General features: G+C 48.2%; 1 protein-coding gene across 1 annotated transcript; it reads left to right on the top strand.

Annotated features, from left to right (window-relative positions):
- The first annotated feature begins 1738 nt into the window (after positions 1-1738).
- Positions 1739-16203, top strand: LOC116957899 (uncharacterized). Its single transcript, XM_032980352.2, has 2 exons — positions 1739-1910; positions 13802-16203. The coding sequence occupies exon 2, from the start codon at positions 13810-13812 to the stop codon at positions 14599-14601; it is 792 nt and encodes a 263-aa protein (XP_032836243.1). The 5' UTR covers positions 1739-1910; positions 13802-13809; the 3' UTR covers positions 14602-16203.
- Positions 16204-20606: the final 4403 nt, after the last annotated feature.

Raw genomic sequence — 20606 nt, 5'->3', positions numbered from 1 at the left:
ATATCTGTGGCCTATAGTGGTAGCAGCTAGCGACTATATAGTAGTAATAACTGCAAGCATCGGGGTGGGGGGACATGGGACAGTGAATAATTACCTGAGCGTTTAGTGTATTTTTATAGGATTTTTAACGCGAAAGAAAATGTCCCCCTCACTCCCACCGAAGGCGTGCGACTTGGCATGGGCCGTCCCTCCCACCAAAGGCGCGTGAGTTGGTATGGCCGTACACGCGTCATAAATAAATAAGAAAGCGCACAGAAATCGCACAAAATCGCTACCTAAACTAATTTAAAGTTGACGGGTGTGAAAAAGGAATAGCGCTTGCTCACTGCTGGGCTTACGGCGTGGTAACTGGCAATTATTTTTTTAACGTAAACTCCACCGTTGGAGAGCTAAGCGCGCGACCACACACAAACCCACACACAAACCCCGCCACAAACCCACACACACAAACCCCGCCACAAACCCACACACAACTTTTGACTTATATATATAAAATATAGATAAATCGGCATTTTGCGACCCCCACTGCCACCGTGTAGCATATGATTACGTGCCAGGGATTCTAGGAGATGATAGGAATAAGTAACGGCAAAGGAGTTATAAGTGACTCACAGAATTGTGCGAAGTCTCGTATACGGTACACGACTTCCCTGAAGGCATTCATCTTCAGCGAGCGCGATGCCGATCACACAACGCGGTGCGAATTTGACGCTCGATCGACGGCTGCGCCATCGAACGCACACGCGTCGAATCGATAACCAAGGGACAAGTCCTTAGTCGCTAACAACTCCTCTATCATTTTTCATTGCTGGAGGGGTTGCCCCCCCCTGAAAATCTTGGCTCTGCCATTGGTCCCCATTCCATACTCGGGCTACAGAGTTACGCAAAGGGCCATCGTCGACGTCCGTGGCACTGGGTGCCGACGCTCCCCAGCTTTGAGCTTGCTCCAGGGGCGGAGCCAGGGGGGTAACAGGAAAGACAATTGTCACCCCCGAGAAAATCTGAAACATTCTGCGTATGTGTACGACACTCGGTCTGGCGGACTCAGTGCAACTGCACTGTCAGAGTGTGTCGCCAACCGATGGCGTGGGGTACAGCCGATTTCTCATTCAATAATTCTTGAAATTAACATTTGTTGAATGTCACCCCGGGGCTGAAAATCTTGGCTCCGCCCCTGGCTTGCTCATTCGCTGGACCTGGTTGAGCCCTCGTTGCGGTCCAAGCGGCGACCTTTTGTCAGGTGGTCATGGAAAGGGGGAATGAGGAGGTGGGAGGAGGAAGACGTGGAGAGAGGAGGAGGAGAGAGGGAGGAGGAGGTAGAGAGGGAGGAGGAGGAAGAGAGAGGAGTTGGAGAGAGGGAAGAGGAGGTGGAGGGAGGGAGGAGAAGGTAGAGAGAGGAGGTGGAGAGAGGGAGGAGGAGGTGGAGAGAGGGAGGAGAAGGTAGAGAGAGGAGGTGGAGAGAGGGAGGAGGAGATGGAAAGGAGGTGGGAGGTTGGAGGAGGAAGTAGGGGGAGGAGGAGGAGAGAGGGAGGAGGAGGAGGAGAGAGGGAGGAGAGGGGGAGGAGAGGGGGAGGAGGAGAGAGGGAGGAGAAGGTAGAGAGAGGAGGTGGAGAGAGGGGGGAGGAGGAGGAGATGGGAGGTTGGAGGAGAAAGGAGGGGGCGAAGAGGGGGAGGAGGAGGGGGGAGGAGGAGGAGGGGGGAGGAGGAGGAGGGGGGAGGAGGAGGGGGAGGAGAGAGGGAGGAGGAGGAGAGAGGAGGCGAGCTCGCACAGTCCCTGTGTCTCTCAAGTCGGCGCCAGTATCTGCACGAACATTGGCCATAAAGTAAAACGACTTTGGTCTCCACGCTGCATCAACGGAGGAGCAACAACAGCATAATTACACGAATTATCTTTCTGATAAAGCCCTGTGGTGAGTCTATGGTGCAGTGTTGAGTCTGTTCTGCAGTGCTGAGTCTATGGTCCAGTGTTGAGTCTATGAGCAGTGTTGAGTCTATGGTGCAGTGTTGAGTCTATGGTGCAGTACTGAGTCTATGGTGCAGTGTTGAGTCTATGGTGCAGTGTTGAGTCTATGGTGCAGTGTTGAGTCTATGGTGCAGTGCTGAGTCTATGGTGCAGTGTTGAGTCTATGAGCAGTGTTGAGTCTGTGGTGCAGCGTTGAGTCTATGGTGCAGTGTTGAGTCTATGGACGGTGTTGAGTCTATGGTGCGGTGTTGAGTCTATGGTGCAGCATTGAGTCTATGGTGCAGCATTGAGTCTATGGTGCAGCGTTGAGTCTATGGACGGTGTTGAGTCTATGGTGTGATGTTGAGTTTATGGGCAGTGTTGAGTCTATGGTGCAGTGTTGATTCCATGGTGCAGTGTTGAGTCTATGGTGCAGTGTTGAGTCTATGGTGCAGTGTTGAGTCTATGGACGGTGTTGAGTCTATGGTGCGGTGTTGAGTCTATGGTGCGGTGTTGAGTCTATGGTGCAGTGTTGAGTCTACAGCAGTGTTGAGTCTATGAGCAGTGTTGAGTCTATGGTGCAGTGTTGAGTCTATGGTGTAGTGTTGAGTTTATGGGCAGTGTTGAGTCTATGGTGCAGTGTTGAGTCTATGGACAGTGTTGAGTCTATGGTGCAGTGTTGATTCCATGGTGCAGTGTTGAGTCTATGGTGCAGTGTTGAGTCTATGGGCAGTGTTGAGTCTATGGTGCAGTGTTGAGTCTATGGGCAGTGTTGAGTCTATGGTGCAGTGTTGATTCCATGGTGCAGTGTTGAGTCTATGGGCAGTGTTGAGTCTATGGGGCAGTGTTGAGTCTATGGTGCAGTGTTGAGTCTATGGTGCAGTGTTGAGTCTATGGTGCAGTGTTGAGTCTATGGAAAGTGTTGAGTCTATGGTGCAGTGTTGAGTCTATGGACAGTGTTGAATCTATGGGCAGTGTTGAGTCTATGGGCAGTGTTGAGTCTACGGGCAGTGTTGAGTCTATGGGCAGTGTTGAGTCTATGGTGCAGTGTTGAGTCTATGGACAGTGTTGAGTCTATGGGCAATGTTGCGTCTATGGTGCAGCGTTGAGCCTGTGGTGCAGCGAAGGGTCTATGGTGCAGTGTTTAGTCTATGGACGGTGTTGAGTCTATGGTGCTGTGTTGAGTCTATGGTGCGGCGTTGAGGCTGTGGTGCAGCGTTGAGTCTGTGGTGCAGCGTTGAGTTTATGGTGCAGTGTTCAGTCTATGGACAGTGTTGAGACTATGGACAGTGTTGAGTCTATGGGCAGTGTTGAGTCTATGGGCAGTGTTGAGACTGTGGTGCAGTGTTGAGTCTATGGTGCAGTGTTGAGTCTATGGTGCAGTGTTGAGTTGATGGTGCAGTGTTGAGTCTATGGGCAGTGTTGAGGCTATGGTGCAGTGTTGAGTCTATGGTGCAGTGTTGAGTCTATGGGCAATGTTGAGTCTATGGTGCAGTGTTGAGTCTATGGGCAGTGTTGAGTCTATGGTGCAGTGTTGCGTCTATGGTACAGTGTTGAGTCTATGGTGCAGTGTTGAGTCTATGGACAGTGTTGAGTCTATGGACAGTGTTGAGTCTATGGGCAGTGTTGAGCCTATGGGCAGTGTTGAGTCTATGGTGCAGTGTTGAGTCTATGGTGCAGTGTTGAGTCTATGGTGCAGTGTTGAGTTGATGGTGCAGTGTTGAGTCTGTGGTGCAGCGTTGAGTCTATGGTGCAGTGTTCAGTCTATGGACAGTGTTGAGTCTATGGACAGTGTTGAGTCTATGGGCAGTGTTGAGTCTATGGGCAGTGTTGAATGTATGGTGCAGTGTTGAGTCTATGGTGCAGTGTTGAGTCTATGATGCAGTGTTGAGTTGATGGTGCAGTGTTGAGTTTATGGTGCAGTGTTGAGTCTATAGTGCAGTGTTGAGTCTATGGGCAGTGTTGAGTCTATGGTGCGGTGTTGAGTCTATGATGCGGTGTTGAGTCTATGGTGCAGTGTTGAGTCTATGGTGCAGTGTTGAGTCTATGGTGCAGTGTTGAGTTGATGGTGCAGTGTTGAGTCTTTGGTGCAGTGTTGAGTCTATGGTGCAGTGTTGAGTCTATGGGCAGTGTTGAGTCTATGGGCAGTGTTGAGTCTATGGTGCAGTGTTGCGTCGATGGTGCAGTGTTGAGTCTATGGTGCAGTGTTGAGTCTATGGACAGTGTTGAGTCTATGGACAGTGTTGAGTCTATGGGCAGTGTTGAGTCTATGGTGCGGTGTTGAGTCTATGGTGCAGTGTTGAGTCTATCGTGCAGTGTTGAGTCTATGGGCAGTGTTGAGGCTATGGTGCAGTGTTGAGTGTATGGTGCAGTGTTGAGTCTATGGTGCAGTGTTGAGTCTATGGTGCAGTGTTGAGTCTATGGGCAGTGTTGAGTGTATGGTGCAGTGTTGCGTCGATGGTGCAGTGTTGAGTCTATGGTGCAGTGTTGAGTCTATGGACAGTGTTGAGTCTATGGACAGTGCTGAGTCTATGGGCAGTGTTGAGTCTATGGGCAGTATTGAGTCTATGGTGCAGTGTTGAGTCTATGGTGCAGTGTTGAGTTGATGGTGCAGTGTTGAGTCTATGGTGCAGTGTTGAGTTGATGGTGCAGTGTTGAGTCTTTGGTGCAGTGTTGAGTCTATGGTGCAGTGTTGAGTCTATGGACAGTGTTGAGTCTATGGGCAGTGTTGAGTTGATGGTGCAATGTTGAGTCTTTGGTGCAGTGTTGAGTCTATGGGCAATGTTGAGTCTATGGTGCAGTGTTGAGTCTATGGACAGTGTTGAGTCTATGGGCAGTGTTGAGTCTATGGGCAGTGTTGAGTCTATGGTGCAGTGTTGAGTCTATGGTGCAGTGTTGAGTCTATGGTGCAGTGTTGAGGCTATGGTGCAGTGTTGAGTCTATGGGCAGTGTTGAGTCTATGGTGCAGTGTTGCGTCTATGGTGCAGTGTTGAGTCTATGGTGCAGTGTTGAGTTGATGGTGAAGTGTTGAGTTTATGGTGCAATGTTGAGTCAATGGGCAGCGTTGAGTCTATGGGCAGTGTTGAGTCTATGGGCAGTGTTGAGTCTATGGTGCAGTGTTGAGTCTATGGTGCAGTGTTGAGTCTATGGTGCAGTGTTGAGTCTATGGTGCAGTGTTGAGTCTATGGGCAGTGTTGCGTCTATGGTGCAGTGTTGAGTCTATGGTGCGGTGTTGAGTCTATGGTGCAGTGTTGAGTCTATGGTGCAGTGTTGAGTCTATGGTGCAGTGTTGAGTTGATGGTGCAGTGTTGAGTCTTTGGTGCAGTGTTGAGTCTATGGTGCAGTGTTGAGTCTATGGGCAGTGTTGAGTCTATGGGCAGTGTTGAGTCTATGGTGCAGTGTTGCGTCGATGGTGCAGTGTTGAGTCTATGGTGCAGTGTTGAGTCTATGGACAGTGTTGAGTCTATGGACAGTGTTGAGTCTATGGGCAGTGTTGAGTCTATGGTGCGGTGTTGAGGCTATGGTGCAGTGTTGAGTCTATGGGCAGTGTTGAGTCTATGGTGCAGTGTTGCGTCTATGGTGCAGTGTTGAGTCTATGGTGCAGTGTTGAGTCTATGGACAGTGTCTTTGGACAGTGTTGAGTCTATGGGCAGTGTTGAGTCTATGGGCAGTGTTGAGTCTATGGTGCAGTGTTGAGTCTATGGTGCAGTGTTGAGTCTATGGTGCAGTGTTGAGTTGATGGTGAAGTGTTGAGTTTATGGTGCAATGTTGAGTCAATGGGCAGCGTTGAGTCTATGGGCAGTGTTGAGTCTATGGGCAGTGTTGAGTCTATGGTGCAGTGTTGAGTCTATGGTGCAGTGTTGAGTCTATGGTGCAGTGTTGAGTCTATGGTGCAGTGTTGAGTCTATGGGCAGTGTTGAGTCTATGGCGCAGTGTTGAGTCTATGGACAGTGTTGAGTCTATGGGCAATGTTGCGTCTATGGTGCAGCGTTGAGCCTGTGGTGCAGCGAAGGGTCTATGGTGCAGTGTTTAGTCTATGGACGGTGTTGAGTCTATGGTGCTGTGTTGAGTCTATGGTGCGGCGTTGAGGCTGTGGTGCAGCGTTGAGTCTGTGGTGCAGCGTTGAGTTTATGGTGCAGTGTTCAGTCTATGGACAGTGTTGAGACTATGGACAGTGTTGAGTCTATGGGCAGTGTTGAGTCTATGGGCAGTGTTGAGACTGTGGTGCAGTGTTGAGTCTATGGTGCAGTGTTGAGTCTATGGTGCAGTGTTGAGTTGATGGTGCAGTGTTGAGTCTATGGGCAGTGTTGAGGCTATGGTGCAGTGTTGAGTCTATGGTGCAGTGTTGAGTCTATGGGCAATGTTGAGTCTATGGTGCAGTGTTGAGTCTATGGGCAGTGTTGAGTCTATGGTGCAGTGTTGCGTCTATGGTACAGTGTTGAGTCTATGGTGCAGTGTTGAGTCTATGGACAGTGTTGAGTCTATGGACAGTGTTGAGTCTATGGGCAGTGTTGAGCCTATGGGCAGTGTTGAGTCTATGGTGCAGTGTTGAGTCTATGGTGCAGTGTTGAGTCTATGGTGCAGTGTTGAGTTGATGGTGCAGTGTTGAGTCTGTGGTGCAGCGTTGAGTCTATGGTGCAGTGTTCAGTCTATGGACAGTGTTGAGTCTATGGACAGTGTTGAGTCTATGGGCAGTGTTGAGTCTATGGGCAGTGTTGAATGTATGGTGCAGTGTTGAGTCTATGGTGCAGTGTTGAGTCTATGATGCAGTGTTGAGTTGATGGTGCAGTGTTGAGTTTATGGTGCAGTGTTGAGTCTATAGTGCAGTGTTGAGTCTATGGGCAGTGTTGAGTCTATGGTGCGGTGTTGAGTCTATGATGCGGTGTTGAGTCTATGGTGCAGTGTTGAGTCTATGGTGCAGTGTTGAGTCTATGGTGCAGTGTTGAGTTGATGGTGCAGTGTTGAGTCTTTGGTGCAGTGTTGAGTCTATGGTGCAGTGTTGAGTCTATGGGCAGTGTTGAGTCTATGGGCAGTGTTGAGTCTATGGTGCAGTGTTGCGTCGATGGTGCAGTGTTGAGTCTATGGTGCAGTGTTGAGTCTATGGACAGTGTTGAGTCTATGGACAGTGTTGAGTCTATGGGCAGTGTTGAGTCTATGGTGCGGTGTTGAGTCTATGGTGCAGTGTTGAGTCTATCGTGCAGTGTTGAGTCTATGGGCAGTGTTGAGGCTATGGTGCAGTGTTGAGTGTATGGTGCAGTGTTGAGTCTATGGTGCAGTGTTGAGTCTATGGTGCAGTGTTGAGTCTATGGGTAGTGTTGAGTGTATGGTGCAGTGTTGCGTCGATGGTGCAGTGTTGAGTCTATGGTGCAGTGTTGAGTCTATGGACAGTGTTGAGTCTATGGACAGTGCTGAGTCTATGGGCAGTGTTGAGTCTATGGGCAGTATTGAGTCTATGGTGCAGTGTTGAGTCTATGGTGCAGTGTTGAGTTGATGGTGCAGTGTTGAGTCTATGGTGCAGTGTTGAGTTGATGGTGCAGTGTTGAGTCTTTGGTGCAGTGTTGAGTCTATGGTGCAGTGTTGAGTCTATGGACAGTGTTGAGTCTATGGGCAGTGTTGAGTTGATGGTGCAATGTTGAGTCTTTGGTGCAGTGTTGAGTCTATGGGCAATGTTGAGTCTATGGTGCAGTGTTGAGTCTATGGACAGTGTTGAGTCTATGGGCAGTGTTGAGTCTATGGGCAGTGTTGAGTCTATGGTGCAGTGTTGAGTCTATGGTGCAGTGTTGAGTCTATGGTGCAGTGTTGAGGCTATGGTGCAGTGTTGAGTCTATGGGCAGTGTTGAGTCTATGGTGCAGTGTTGCGTCTATGGTGCAGTGTTGAGTCTATGGTGCAGTGTTGAGTCTATGGACAGTGTCTTTGGACAGTGTTGAGTCTATGGGCAGTGTTGAGTCTATGGGCAGTGTTGAGTCTATGGTGCAGTGTTGAGTCTATGGTGCAGTGTTGAGTCTATGGTGCAGTGTTGAGTTGATGGTGAAGTGTTGAGTTTATGGTGCAATGTTGAGTCAATGGGCAGCGTTGAGTCTATGGGCAGTGTTGAGTCTATGGGCAGTGTTGAGTCTATGGTGCAGTGTTGAGTCTATGGTGCAGTGTTGAGTCTATGGTGCAGTGTTGAGTCTATGGTGCAGTGTTGAGTCTATGGGCAGTGTTGAGTCTATGGTGCAGTGTTGAGTCTATGGTGCGGTGTTGAGTCTATGGTGCAGTGTTGAGTCTATGGTGCAGTGTTGAGTCTATGGTGCAGTGTTGAGTTGATGGTGCAGTGTTGAGTCTTTGGTGCAGTTTTGAGTCTATGGTGCAGTGTTGAGTCTATGGGCAGTGTTGAGTCTATGGGCAGTGTTGAGTCTATGGTGCAGTGTTGCGTCGATGGTGCAGTGTTGAGTCTATGGTGCAGTGTTGAGTCTATGGACAGTGTTGAGTCTATGGACAGTGTTGAGTCTATGGGCAGTGTTGAGTCTATGGTGCGGTGTTGAGGCTATGGTGCAGTGTTGAGTCTATGGGCAGTGTTGAGTCTATGGTGCAGTGTTGCGTCTATGGTGCAGTGTTGAGTCTATGGTGCAGTGTTGAGTCTATGGACAGTGTCTTTGGACAGTGTTGAGTCTATGGGCAGTGTTGAGTCTATGGGCAGTGTTGAGTCTATGGTGCAGTGTTGAGTCTATGGTGCAGTGTTGAGTCTATGGTGCAGTGTTGAGTTGATGGTGAAGTGTTGAGTTTATGGTGCAATGTTGAGTCAATGGGCAGCGTTGAGTCTATGGGCAGTGTTGAGTCTATGGGCAGTGTTGAGTCTATGGTGCAGTGTTGAGTCTATGGTGCAGTGTTGAGTCTATGGTGCAGTGTTGAGTCTATGGTGCAGTGTTGAGTCTATGGGCAGTGTTGAGTCTATGGTGCAGTGTTGAGTCTATGGTGCGGTGTTGAGTCTATGGTGCAGTGTTGAGTCTATGGTGCAGTGTTGAGTCTATGGTGCAGTGTTGAGTTTATGGTGCCGTGTTGAGTCTTTGGTGCAGTGTTGAGTCTATGGTGCAGTGTTGAGTCTAAGGGCAGTGTTGAGTCTATGGGCAGTGTTGAGTCTATGGTGCAGTGTTGCGTCGATGGTGCAGTGTTGAGTCTATGGTGCAGTGTTGAGTCTATGGACAGTGATGAGTCTATGGACAGTGTTGAGTCTATGGGCAGTGTTGAGTCTATGGTGCGGTGTTGAGTCTATGGTGCAGTGTTGAGTCTATGGTGCAGTGTTGAGTCTATGGGCAGTGTTGAGGCTATGGTGCAGTGTTGAGTCTATGGTGCAGTGTTGAGTCTATGGTGCAGTGTTGAGTCTATGGTGCAGTGTTGAGTCTATGGGCAGTGTTGAGTGTATGGTGCAGTGTTGCGTCGATGGTGCAGTGTTGAGTCTATGGTGCAGTGTTGAGTCTATGGACAGTGTTGAGTCTATGGACAGTGCTGAGTCTATGGGCAGTGTTGAGTCTATGGGCAGTGTTGAGTCTATGGTGCAGTGTTGAGTCTATGGTGCAGTGTTGAGTTGATGGTGCAGTGTTGAGTCTATGGTGCAGTGTTGAGTTGATGGTGCAGTGTTGAGTCTTTGGTGCAGTGTTGAGTCTATGGTGCAGTGTTGAGTCTATGGACAGTGTTGAGTCTATGGGCAGTGTTGAGTTGATGGTGCAATGTTGAGTCTTTGGTGCAGTGTTGAGTCTATGGGCAATGTTGAGTCTATGGTGCAGTGTTGAGTCTATGGACAGTGTTGAGTCTATGGGCAGTGTTGAGTCTATGGGCAGTGTTGAGTCTATGGTGCAGTGTTGAGTCTATGGTGCAGTGTTGAGTCTATGGTGCAGTGTTGAGGCTATGGTGCAGTGTTGAGTCTATGGGCTGTGTTGAGTCTATGGTGCAGTGTTGCGTCTATGGTGCAGTGTTGAGTCTATGGTGCAGTGTTGAGTCTATGGACAGTGTCTTTGGACAGTGTTGAGTCTATGGGCAGTGTTGAGTCTATGGGCAGTGTTGAGTCTATGGTGCAGTGTTGAGTCTATGGTGCAGTGTTGAGTCTATGGTGCAGTGTTGAGTTGATGGTGAAGTGTTGAGTTTATGGTGCAGTGTTGAGTCTATAGTGCAATGTTGAGTCAATGGGCAGTGTTGAGTCTATGGGCAGTGTTGAGTCTATGGGCAGTGTTGAGTCTATGGTGCAGTGTTGAGTCTATGGTGCAGTGTTGAGTCTATGGTGCAGTGTTGAGTCTATGGTGCAGTGTTGAGTCTATGGTGCAGTGTTGAGTTGATGGTGCCGTGTTGAGTCTTTGGTGCAGTGTTGAGTCTATGGTGCAGTGTTGAGTCTATGGGCAGTGTTGAGTCTATGGGCAGTGTTGAGTCTATGGTGCAGTGTTGCGTCGATGGTGCAGTGTTGAGTCTATGGACAGTGTTGAGTCTATGGACAGTGCTGAGTCTATGGGCAGTGTTGAGTCTATGGGCAGTGTTGAGTCTATGGTGCATTGTTGAGTCTATGGTGCAGTGTTGAGTTGATGGTGCAGTGTTGAGTCTATGGTGCAGTGTTGAGTTGATGGTGCAGTGTTGAGTCTTTGGTGCAGTGTTGAGTCTATGGTGCGGTGTTGAGTCTATGGACAGTGTTGAGTCTATGGGCAGTGTTGAGTTGATGGTGCAATGTTGAGTCTTTGGTGCAGTGTTGAGTCTATGGGCAATGTTGAGTCTATGGTGCAGTGTTGAGTCTATGGACAGTGTTGAGTCTATGGGCAGTGTTGAGTCTATGGGCAGTGTTGAGTCTATGGTGCAGTGTTGAGTCTATGGTGCAGTGTTGAGTCTATGGTGCAGTGTTGAGGCTATGGTGCAGTGTTGAGTCTATGGGCTGTGTTGAGTCTATGGTGCAGTGTTGCGTCTATGGTGCAGTGTTGAGTCTATGGTGCAGTGTTGAGTCTATGGACAGTGTCTTTGGACAGTGTTGAGTCTATGGGCAGTGTTGAGTCTATGGGCAGTGTTGAGTCTATGGTGCAGTGTTGAGTCTATGGTGCAGTGTTGAGTCTATGGTGCAGTGTTGAGTTGATGGTGAAGTGTTGAGTTTATGGTGCAGTGTTGAGTCTATAGTGCAATGTTGAGTCAATGGGCAGTGTTGAGTCTATGGGCAGTGTTGAGTCTATGGGCAGTGTTGAGTCTATGGTGCAGTGTCGAGTCTATGGTGCAGTGTTGAGTCTATGGTGCAGTGTTGAGTCTATGGTGCAGTGTTGAGTCTATGGGCAGTGTTGAGTCTATGGTGCAGTGTTTCGTCGATGGTGCAGTGTTGAGTCTATGGTGCAGTGTTGAGTCTATGGACAGTGTTGAGTCTATGGACAGTGTTGAGTCTATGGGCAGTGTTGAGTCTATGGTGCGGTGTTGAGTCTATGGTGCAGTGTTGAGTCTATGGTGCAGTGTTGAGTCTATGGGCAGTGTTGAGTCTATGGGCAGTGTTGAGTCTATGGTGCAGTGTTGCGTCGATGGTGCAGTGTTGAGTCTATGGTGCAGTGTTGAGTCTATGGACAGTGTAGAGTCTATGGACAGTGTTGAGTCTATGGGCAGTGTTGAGTCTATGGCGCGGTGTTGAGTCTATGGTGCAGTGTTGAGTCTATGGTGCAGTGTTGAGTCTATGGGCAGTGTTGAGTCTATGGGCAGTGTTGAGTCTATGGTGTAGTGTTGAGTCTATGGAGTGTTGAGTCTATGGTGCAGTGTTGAGTCTATGGTGCAGTGTTGAGTCTATGGACAGTGTGGAGTCTATGGACAATGTTGAGTCTATGGGCAGTGTTGAGTCTATGGGCAGTGTTGAGTCTATGGTGCAGTGTTGAGTCTATGGTGCAGTGTTGAGTTGATGGTGCAGTGTTGAGTCTATGGTGCAGTGTTGAGTTGATGGTGCAGTGTTCAGTCTTTGGTGCAGTGTTGAGTCTATGGTGCAGTGTTGAGTCTATGGACAGTGTTGAGTCTATGGGCAGTGTTGAGTTGATGGTGCAATGTTGAGTCTTTGGTGCAGTGTTGAGTCTATGGGCAATGTTGAGTCTATGGTGCAGTGTTGAGTCTATGGACAGTGTTGAGTCTATGGGCAGTGTTGAGTCTATGGGCAGTGTTGAGTCTCTGGTGCAGTGTTGAGTCTATGGTGCAGTGTTGAGTCTATGGGCAGTGTTGAGTTGATGGTGCAATGTTGAGTCTTTGGTGCAGTGTTGAGTCTATGGGCAATGTTGAGTCTATGGTGCAGTGTTGAGTCTATGGACAGTGTTGAGTCTATGGGCAGTTTTGAGTCTATCGGCAGTGTTGAGTCTATGGTGCAGTGTTGCGTCGATGGTGCAGTGTTGAGTCTATGGTGCAGTGTTGAGTCTATGGACAGTGTTGAGTCTATGGACAGTGCTGAGTCTATGGGCAGTGTTGAGTCTATGGGCAGTGTTGAGTCTATGGTGCAGTGTTGAGTCTATGGTGCAGTGTTGAGTTGATGGTGCAGTGTTGAGTCTATGGTGCAGTGTTGAGTTGATGGTGCAGTGTTGAGTCTTTGGTGCAGTGTTGAGTCTATGGTGCAGTGTTGAGTCTATGGACAGTGTTGAGTCTATGGGCAGTGTTGAGTTGATGGTGCAATGTTGAGTCTTTGGTGCAGTGTTGAGTCTATGGTGCAGTGTTGAGTCTATGGTGCAGTGTTGAGTCTATGGTGCAGTGTTGAGTCTATGGTGCAGTGTTGAGTCTATGGTGCAGTGTTGAGTCTATGGGCAGTGTGAGGCTATGGTGCAGTGTTGAGTCTATGGACAGTGTTGAGTCTATGGGCAGTGTTGAGTTGATGGTGCAATGTTGAGTCTTTGGTGCAGTGTTGAGTCTATGGTGCAGTGTTGAGTCTATGGTGCAGTGTTGAGTCTATGGTGCAGTGTTGAGTCTATGGGCAGTGTGAGGCTATGGTGCAGTGTTGAGTCTATGGTGCAGTGTTGAGTCTATGGTGCAGTGTTGAGTTGATGGTGCAGTGTTGAGTCTTTGGTGCAGTGTTGAGTCTATGGGCAGTGTTGAGTTGATGGTGCAGTGTTGAGTCTATGGGCAGTGTTGAGTCTATGGTGCAGTGTTGAGTCTATGGTGCAGTGTTGCGTCTATGGTGCAGTGTTGAGTCTATGGTGCAGTGTTGAGTCTATGGACAGTGTTGAGTCTATGGGCAGTGTTGAGTCTATGGTGCAGTGTTGAGTCTATGGGCAGTGTTGAGTCGATGGTGCAGTTTTGAGTCTATGGTGCAGTGTTGAGTCTATGGTGCAGTGTTGAGTCTATGGTGCAGTGTTGAGTCTATGGTGCAGTGTTTAGTCTATGGTGCAGTGTTGAGTCTATGGTGCAGTGTTGAGTCTATGGTGCAGTGTTGAGTCTTTGGTGCAATGTTTAGTCTATGGTGCAATGTTGAGTCTATGGGCAGTTTTGAGTCTATGGTGCAGTGTTGAGTCTGTGGTGCAGTTTCGAGTTAATGGTGCAGTGTTGAGTCTATGGGCAGTGTTGAGTCTATGCGCAGTGTTATGTTGATGGTGCAGTGTTGAGTCTATGGGCAGTGTTAAGTTGATGGTGCAGTGTTGAGTCTATGGTGCAGTGTTGAGCCTATGGGCAGGGAGCGATGCCTTCATCCAGCAGTCGATTTATCATGGCTGTTGCTGACGGTGAATGATGCACCTATCCACCTCGTTTCTAACCCACACAGTCAGTCGCCCCAAGTACGGGGAGACTGTGATCCCCCAGCGGAATGAAACCAAAAGTGTCACCAAATTGCCCAAACGACGCGGCTCTAGGCTAGGAAACGGCCACCATTTTGTTTCTCTCCACCCCCCCCCAACCTCCCCACCCAGATAACAAAATGGCCGGCGGACCCAAGCACGCGGCCACTCCGACGACAGCCGCGCCCCACTGGACCCTCCACGTGGTTGGCACGGAGGCGATGAACCTGATGCTTGGCGCGCTGGACGGGAGGTTGGCGGAGAGCCGGGACGAGCTGGGCTCCAAGGTCGAGGGCTTGGCGAGGGCCGGCAGGTTGTTCCGGGCAATCGGGCCGATCGGCGCGGCGACCGTGGAAGGCCCGACCTTGACCACGGGTTCAACCGCCACATCGACCGCCGTCGCCTCCGAGGCCGTCGTCAAGGCGCTCCGCTTGCTCGTCAAGGCCCTGGGCCTCTCGGCGGACGTGGAGAGCCGGGCAGAAGAGGCCGTGGCGTTGCGGAAGGTGGCCGCGGTGGTGGCGGCCCTCGCAGAGTGTCTGGGGGAATCCGAGCGGGGGGACGACGAGAGGAAGAGGGGCGGCGAGGCGCTGGACCTGGCGATGGCCGTCAAGGTTCTGAGCGCGCTCCAGAAGACGCTGCCCGACCTCCCGGGGGCGGCAGCGGCCGAAGCCGAAGGGCCGGACGCGGGTCCCTTCGGGCCGTCGCCCAAGTGGCGCGTCTACGTGGATAACGTTCTGTTCGCGCTGCAAACGGGACTGGACCTGGTGGCCGAGCTGATGGATAGGTTCGGGTGGATCCAGTCGGGCAAGTGGCTGCGAGTCGTCGTCAAGGCGATCTACTTCACGAGAGCGGTCATCAAACTCACCGAGAGGCCCGGCGGCCCCGGGATGATGGCGGGGGCAGCTTTTGGGTCCCAGGTGGGGCTTGGTTAAGCGGCTCGCAGCCTCGCGTCAGGCGTTGGCACGGCCCCACCGCAGTCTAGCTCACGGCAGGGGGCCAGGCGACCTGCCGGTGGCTCTCTTCGTTTATCACGGACCGTCGGCCGTCCGGTATTCCACAGCAGCGCACGTTGGAGGCTCTCGAAATGCGGGCTGCTTAAAATGTTATTTTATCGCTTAAATGGGACCGTCGTTTTTAATGAAAAAGGAATGGATAATAATACAGCGTGACATGACAAATGTAATGTTAATAGCTTCAAAGGGTCAGAGTCTATCCCACTTCTTTGGGTCTTTCGGTAAAGTCACGTAGATAGGTTCAAAGAAAATAACGAAAACATATTTTGGTATATTTTTTGGTAAAAAGAGAATAACAAAAAAATATTTTGGTATATTTTTTGGTATAAAGAAAATAACAAAAAAATATTTTGGTATATTTTTTGGTATAAAGAGAATAACAAAAAAATATTTTGGTATATTTTTTGGTACAAAGAGAATAACAAAAAAAAATATTTTGGTATATTTTTTGGTATAAAGAGAATAACAAAAAAATATTTTGGTATATTTTTTTGGTATTTTCTTTGAATAACGAAAAAAACATATCGGTATATTTTTTTGGTTATTTTCTTTGAATAACGAACAAAATATCTTGGCATATCTTTTGGTTATTTTCTTTGAGCCTATCTACGCGACTTTACCGAAAGCCCCAAAGAATATGAATTCCTGCAGTCATGAAAGCTTTAAGTCAAGATCTATCTCACTTGTTCGCCATCATTGTCAACACACGCCTGGAATATTCTCCAGGTGGTCCTCCAGAGCCTGGCGGAGGCACATTTCTTGTGGTGTTGTTGCAAATTTTTCAGAAGCGTTAAAACATCTTTTTGGAAGCACCCCGTGATTTCGAGGTTTTATTTATTTTAACCGAATCCGAAAAAAAATTCCTCTTCTCTTTACTTCGTTTGCCCACCACCTCAAGCTAAGTGGACCCCTCCTCCTGTTGGATATACAGCAGGGGCAGAGCCATAGGGGGGGGGCTGGGGGGCTGGGGCTCAGCCCCCCTTGAAATTTTGGGAAAGTCGGTAACTGGGATAACCGGATATATCCGGCTGTTGCAAAATGCTGCAGGCTGCCACCTCGTGCTGCCCTGCAGGCTGTCACCTCGTGCTACCCTGCAGGCTGCCACCTTGTGTGCTACCCTGCAGGCTGTCACCTCGTGCTACCCTGCAGGCTGCCACCTTGTGTGCTGCCCTGCAAGCTGCCACCTCGTGCTGCCCTACAGGCTGCCACCTTGTGTGCTACCCTGCAGGCTGCCACTTTGTGCTGCCCTGCTAGCTGCCACCTTGTGCTGCCCTGCTAGCTGCCACCTTGTGCTGCTGCCCTGCAGGCTGTCACCTTGTGCTGCCCTGCAGGCTACCACCTTGTGCTGCTGCCCTGCAGGCTGCTTGAGCGGCAGCCTTTCGAACTTACCGAACTTATTAGCCACGTCGGCGGCTCCGACCTATTCATAAACTCCGCGTTCAAATCCAATAAAATTTGTTTTATACATTTGTGGCGCCCATTGGAAAACATAAACGCGCTGAGATATCTCAGAATATTGAAGTCAGCTCCCCCCAAAACAATAAAAATTCTCACGACGTTTCGACCATAACACAAACGGTCGTCATCAGGTTATGGTCGAAACGTCGTGAGAATTTCTATTGTTTTATATATATTTTATTATTTTATTGTTTCCCTTCAACGTGACTTTACCGAAAGAGCTAAGAATATGGATTACTGCAGTCACGGAAGCTTTAAATCAAAATTCAAATAACAATTATGAAGTATTAGACCTCTACACAACAATAGACGGATTAACTCAGCCGCGCACCCCACCAAGGTCCCCCTACATGGCTCCTCCCACCCCCCCCCCCTTAACCTGTATTTAAGCTTTTCTTTTTCCCATGTTTCCTGCTCCCCCCCTTACAGCACATTCTTGCCGATCTTTAATTTTTCCAATTTCCGTTTCTATTGCACACACACAGTGACCCATCTCCCGCACCCTCTACACAACAAAAACATGCTAATCCCCCAGTTACATGCTAATTTTCTGACTTTAACACCCTGCTGCTTCAACACTTCAACACAGCTATTGTTGACATGTAAACTCCTTTGTCAAGGCGCCCTGCTCCTCCCACCGAGCTTAAAAGACGTTGCGAATCTTAGCAGCGGTCACTGAAGCGCCGTCGTCCCGACCGTTTCCGTTCCTTCACCTGAAGAAGGCCACTTGTGTTGTGGCCGAAACGTCGTGTTTTAATTGTTTTCTTTTATTTTAATGTTTTTTTTTTTACCTACGTGACTTTACCGAATAAAACCAAAGAGTATTAGACCGAGGGTCATCCAGAAGAATACAATGCCAAACAGGTCAATCACACACGACCAAGATAATGTGTTCCATAGAATAAGAGCCCCCCAACCGCCTTTGTCTTCCAGAAGCACGTGGCAGCAATACATCACAAATGCAGGGAGGGCGCCTCCACTTGAAATATCAAACACCACGAAAAGTCCAAAACACGATGGAAGTACCGTAAACCCAAGCTGTAAGATGTAAAATTATATTTTTTACTTCCAACCGGTGCATGAGAGGACTTCAAAGGCCACAGTACCCCTCTCTTTGTGAGAGACAAGAGAATGTAACACCCCAACTTGCGAAAGTTGAAAAACTAGAAAAACATACTTAGGGGCAATTGAAGCATCTGTTTCCACAGTTGGCGAGATGGCTTGAGGAGGGGGACAGGAACCAGGCCTTGATGAAACGTAACAGTTCCTTTAATAAATCAGAACATACACGCACGCGCACACACGCACGTACACCGAACAAAAACAACTGCCCCCACAAGCTGAGAGCGAAATCAAAGGAATTCCGGTCCTTTGTGAGAAGGCAAGCCGAGGGGAGAGTATTTCAGATATAGGCAGGGACACAACACACACAATTCAGTTCTGCAAGCGGCAGGCTCCGGGAATCTGCCCCCGTGACAGGCACACCGATAGGGAGCTGCATCGGCAGTAGCCACGAGTCTACGAAGACCAACGGAGTCTTGCTGCGGCAAACTCCGGGGGGTGAGCCACGCAGTCGACCAAGCACGGCGAGGCTTGCAGGGTAGCGATGTGTCACCGAGTACGAGTTCGGCGCTGACAAAACGAAGCATCGCTAAAAAGTTGTATAATACATTGAGTGCCAGCCCCCCACCAGCGGCTGCAGCCAGAGAGAAGAACGACAAGCAATCAACATGGAGAAAGGGCGGAACAGCGCCAAGCATCGACCAAGCGAGCATCGCTACAGGACCAGCAGCAGCGGCGGCTAACGACTACCCCCACGACTCATTGTTTTTTTTCGGTAAAGTCACGTATGTAGAAATACAATACAATTACATTAAAACAAAACAATCACGACGTTTGGATCACAACACAAGCGATCTTCATCAGGTGTCAAGAACAAATCATGGAAAGAACAAATCATGGAGGTAAATACAACAAAAAAGATGAGAGACGAGAATTTAACAAACCTAAAAAACATTATGTGGAGCACAACCAGTCAGGCCAACAACACAGTTAGACACTTCCTGGCGGACTACGAATTTCAGAAGAGTGTTAAATTTCGTGTTCAACTTCTGGATTGCACAAACCAGCATAGACAGAGTGAAAATACGAGGTACATGGTCAGTAAGAAAGACGGACAGAGGCAAGGAGAGAGAGAGGGATGAACAGCAGCTTAAATAAGAAATAAGGTTGGGGGGGGGGGCAGAAAGAGAGTGGCAGCTCACACTCCTGCAAAGGTCAAGTCTGAAAGGACCAACCGTGCCTGGTGCAAAAAAGAGAGTGTGACCGGCGCACATGTCGGGACTAATAAGAGTACTCCAAAAGTTCTCCTTGTGTTTCGAACAGGGCCATCCTGAGGTGGTGCGCTAAACCTTAGCTGATCGTGAACAGCATTGCTACCCATTGAGCTGCGTGGATATGGTCGTTTGAAGTATTTTAGTAATTATTTCGATTTAAAGCTTTCGTGACTGCAGGGATTCATCTTCTTGGTTCTTCTGGTAAAGTCACCACGTAGAATTTTAATGTTTTATTTCTATTATTTTATTTCCATTCTACGTGATTTTACTGAAAGAACCAAGAATTATTATTTTAGTAATTATTTTTGTTAATTGCATAACTGTACCAATGAATTCATTGATGAAATTAAACATTTAGAGACATCTATGTTACGAATCTACACATTCACAGGGAGAATATTGTGTTGCAATCTTTCTTTTGATCACAGAATCCGCGAATTTATTGAAGCCTTAGGCAATTGATAAGCATTTTCTAGACAGACAGGCACACTTCCGTACAACATTGTTCCAAGACATGCCGTTAATTGCATGATCTTGCCAATAAATTCATCGAGGTCTACTTTTGCTTTCGGGACGTTTCTTTATTACTGTTCGCGTGAATATTGTCTCATTAATTTTTAAGGACCTTTTCCTATCGCCGTATATGCTCGCTTTACTTCACCGAGGAATTAGCCGCCTGTTCTGTTATCCAGTTTAACAAACAAAACCATTGAGGCTTAAATGTACGGATCAATGAGGAGGACATCTCCAGGAGTACTGTGTTGACATTCCTAGCATAAGAGTTCGCATATTGGAGTGTTGCGTGTTTTTATTTAGAAATTAAAGTTGCTTAACACAGAAGTGTCTGAGTGGTGCCTTCCTAAGTTCATGCTTAAGAATCTTAATTCTAAGAACTGTTCCTGCGGCGAGATCTGAATTTTGAGAGCTGACATAAACGCACTAAAACATAATCAGCAAACGTTAAAGTGAAACTCAACGATAATATCCTGATTGATATTACAACCCTAGATAACAAAGCCGAGCCTAATTATCAAAAATTAGCATAATTACATGCACTTGCATAACTTCATACAGTACACCTTCCAAATGAGCATAAGCGCATACTTTGCATAATTACACAAATTAGCATAATATCGGAAAATTGCACGTTCAATTTGCATTTAATTTGTAGAATTTTTCAAGACCCAATATACACAACACTCCGCCGTCCAGAGGGCAGCAGTGCCTGCGTGGCAGAAGGCGTGGAGCAGTCAGTTCAGTTCAGTTTATTTTGGTATAGCCCTGTGAGCCATTCGGCTCTTGAATCGGGTGCAACCACAACAAACAAAAACACGAACAAGAAAAACATCTTAAAGTGACTACTACGTGTGTTGACTGTGCGCAAAACAGAAAATCCATGGAAAAAAACCCAGCAAAAATATTCCTGAAAAAAGCACCGTACACCACCAACGCTGTGTGTGCAAACAATCCCAGTGGGGATGCAAGTCAAACAACAACAACCACAAGAAAACTCAGATTAAGGCCATCAGTCTAACTCTGTACTACAACACAAACATGTCCAAACCAATAAAACTTTTCCAAATCACCAAAAAAAATAAGGCCATAATTGCAACGTAACAGTGATCACAAAGGACTGTGACCGAATTTCGATGTCACCCTGCCAGTCAGGGATCGTGTTGCCAACGAGGGGCCTCGCCCACAGAAGGAAGCGCTCCTGCCGGTGAATTTTGATGAAACGTGGCAACATTTTTCCCGGCACCGCTGTCAGCGCCGGATGAAGGCTAAAAGTTGAAAGGCAGTATAGTACTATAGTAACAGACAGTGCCGGACGAAGCTAGTACGGGGCCTGCAGCATGCGTTGTTATAAAGGGGCCCTAGATTTAAAAATATATATTAAAACATGTAAATATTCAAACACATATATGTTTAACTTGCAGAGTAAAGTAATTGTATGTTTTCATTTTCTATACAACTAGATAATACGACAAATCGCAAACCTTAAACACCCAGTCGTTCATAAGTTGAAGGGCGGTATAGTACTATAGTAATAGAGCAAGTGCAGAATCACTGAACCGGAATTTATAGCTTGAAAGCGTTTAGCGCGGGGCCCTTGAAAGTTGCCGGGGCCCG

The sequence above is a fragment of the Petromyzon marinus genome, chromosome 66 (genome assembly GCF_048934315.1).
Source record: "Petromyzon marinus isolate PM22_M1 ecotype Great Lakes invasive population chromosome 66, UKy_Petmar_22M1.pri1.0, whole genome shotgun sequence".
Taxonomy (NCBI): Eukaryota; Metazoa; Chordata; class Hyperoartia; order Petromyzontiformes; family Petromyzontidae; genus Petromyzon; species Petromyzon marinus.
This window is presented reverse-complemented; position numbering and strand designations above follow the sequence as displayed.

Bases quoted from the DNA above. Each gene is read 5' to 3' on its own strand.
- LOC116957899 (XM_032980352.2), top strand. From the start codon at position 13,810: ATGGCCGGCGGACCCAAGCACGCGGCCACTCCGACGACAGCCGCGCCC.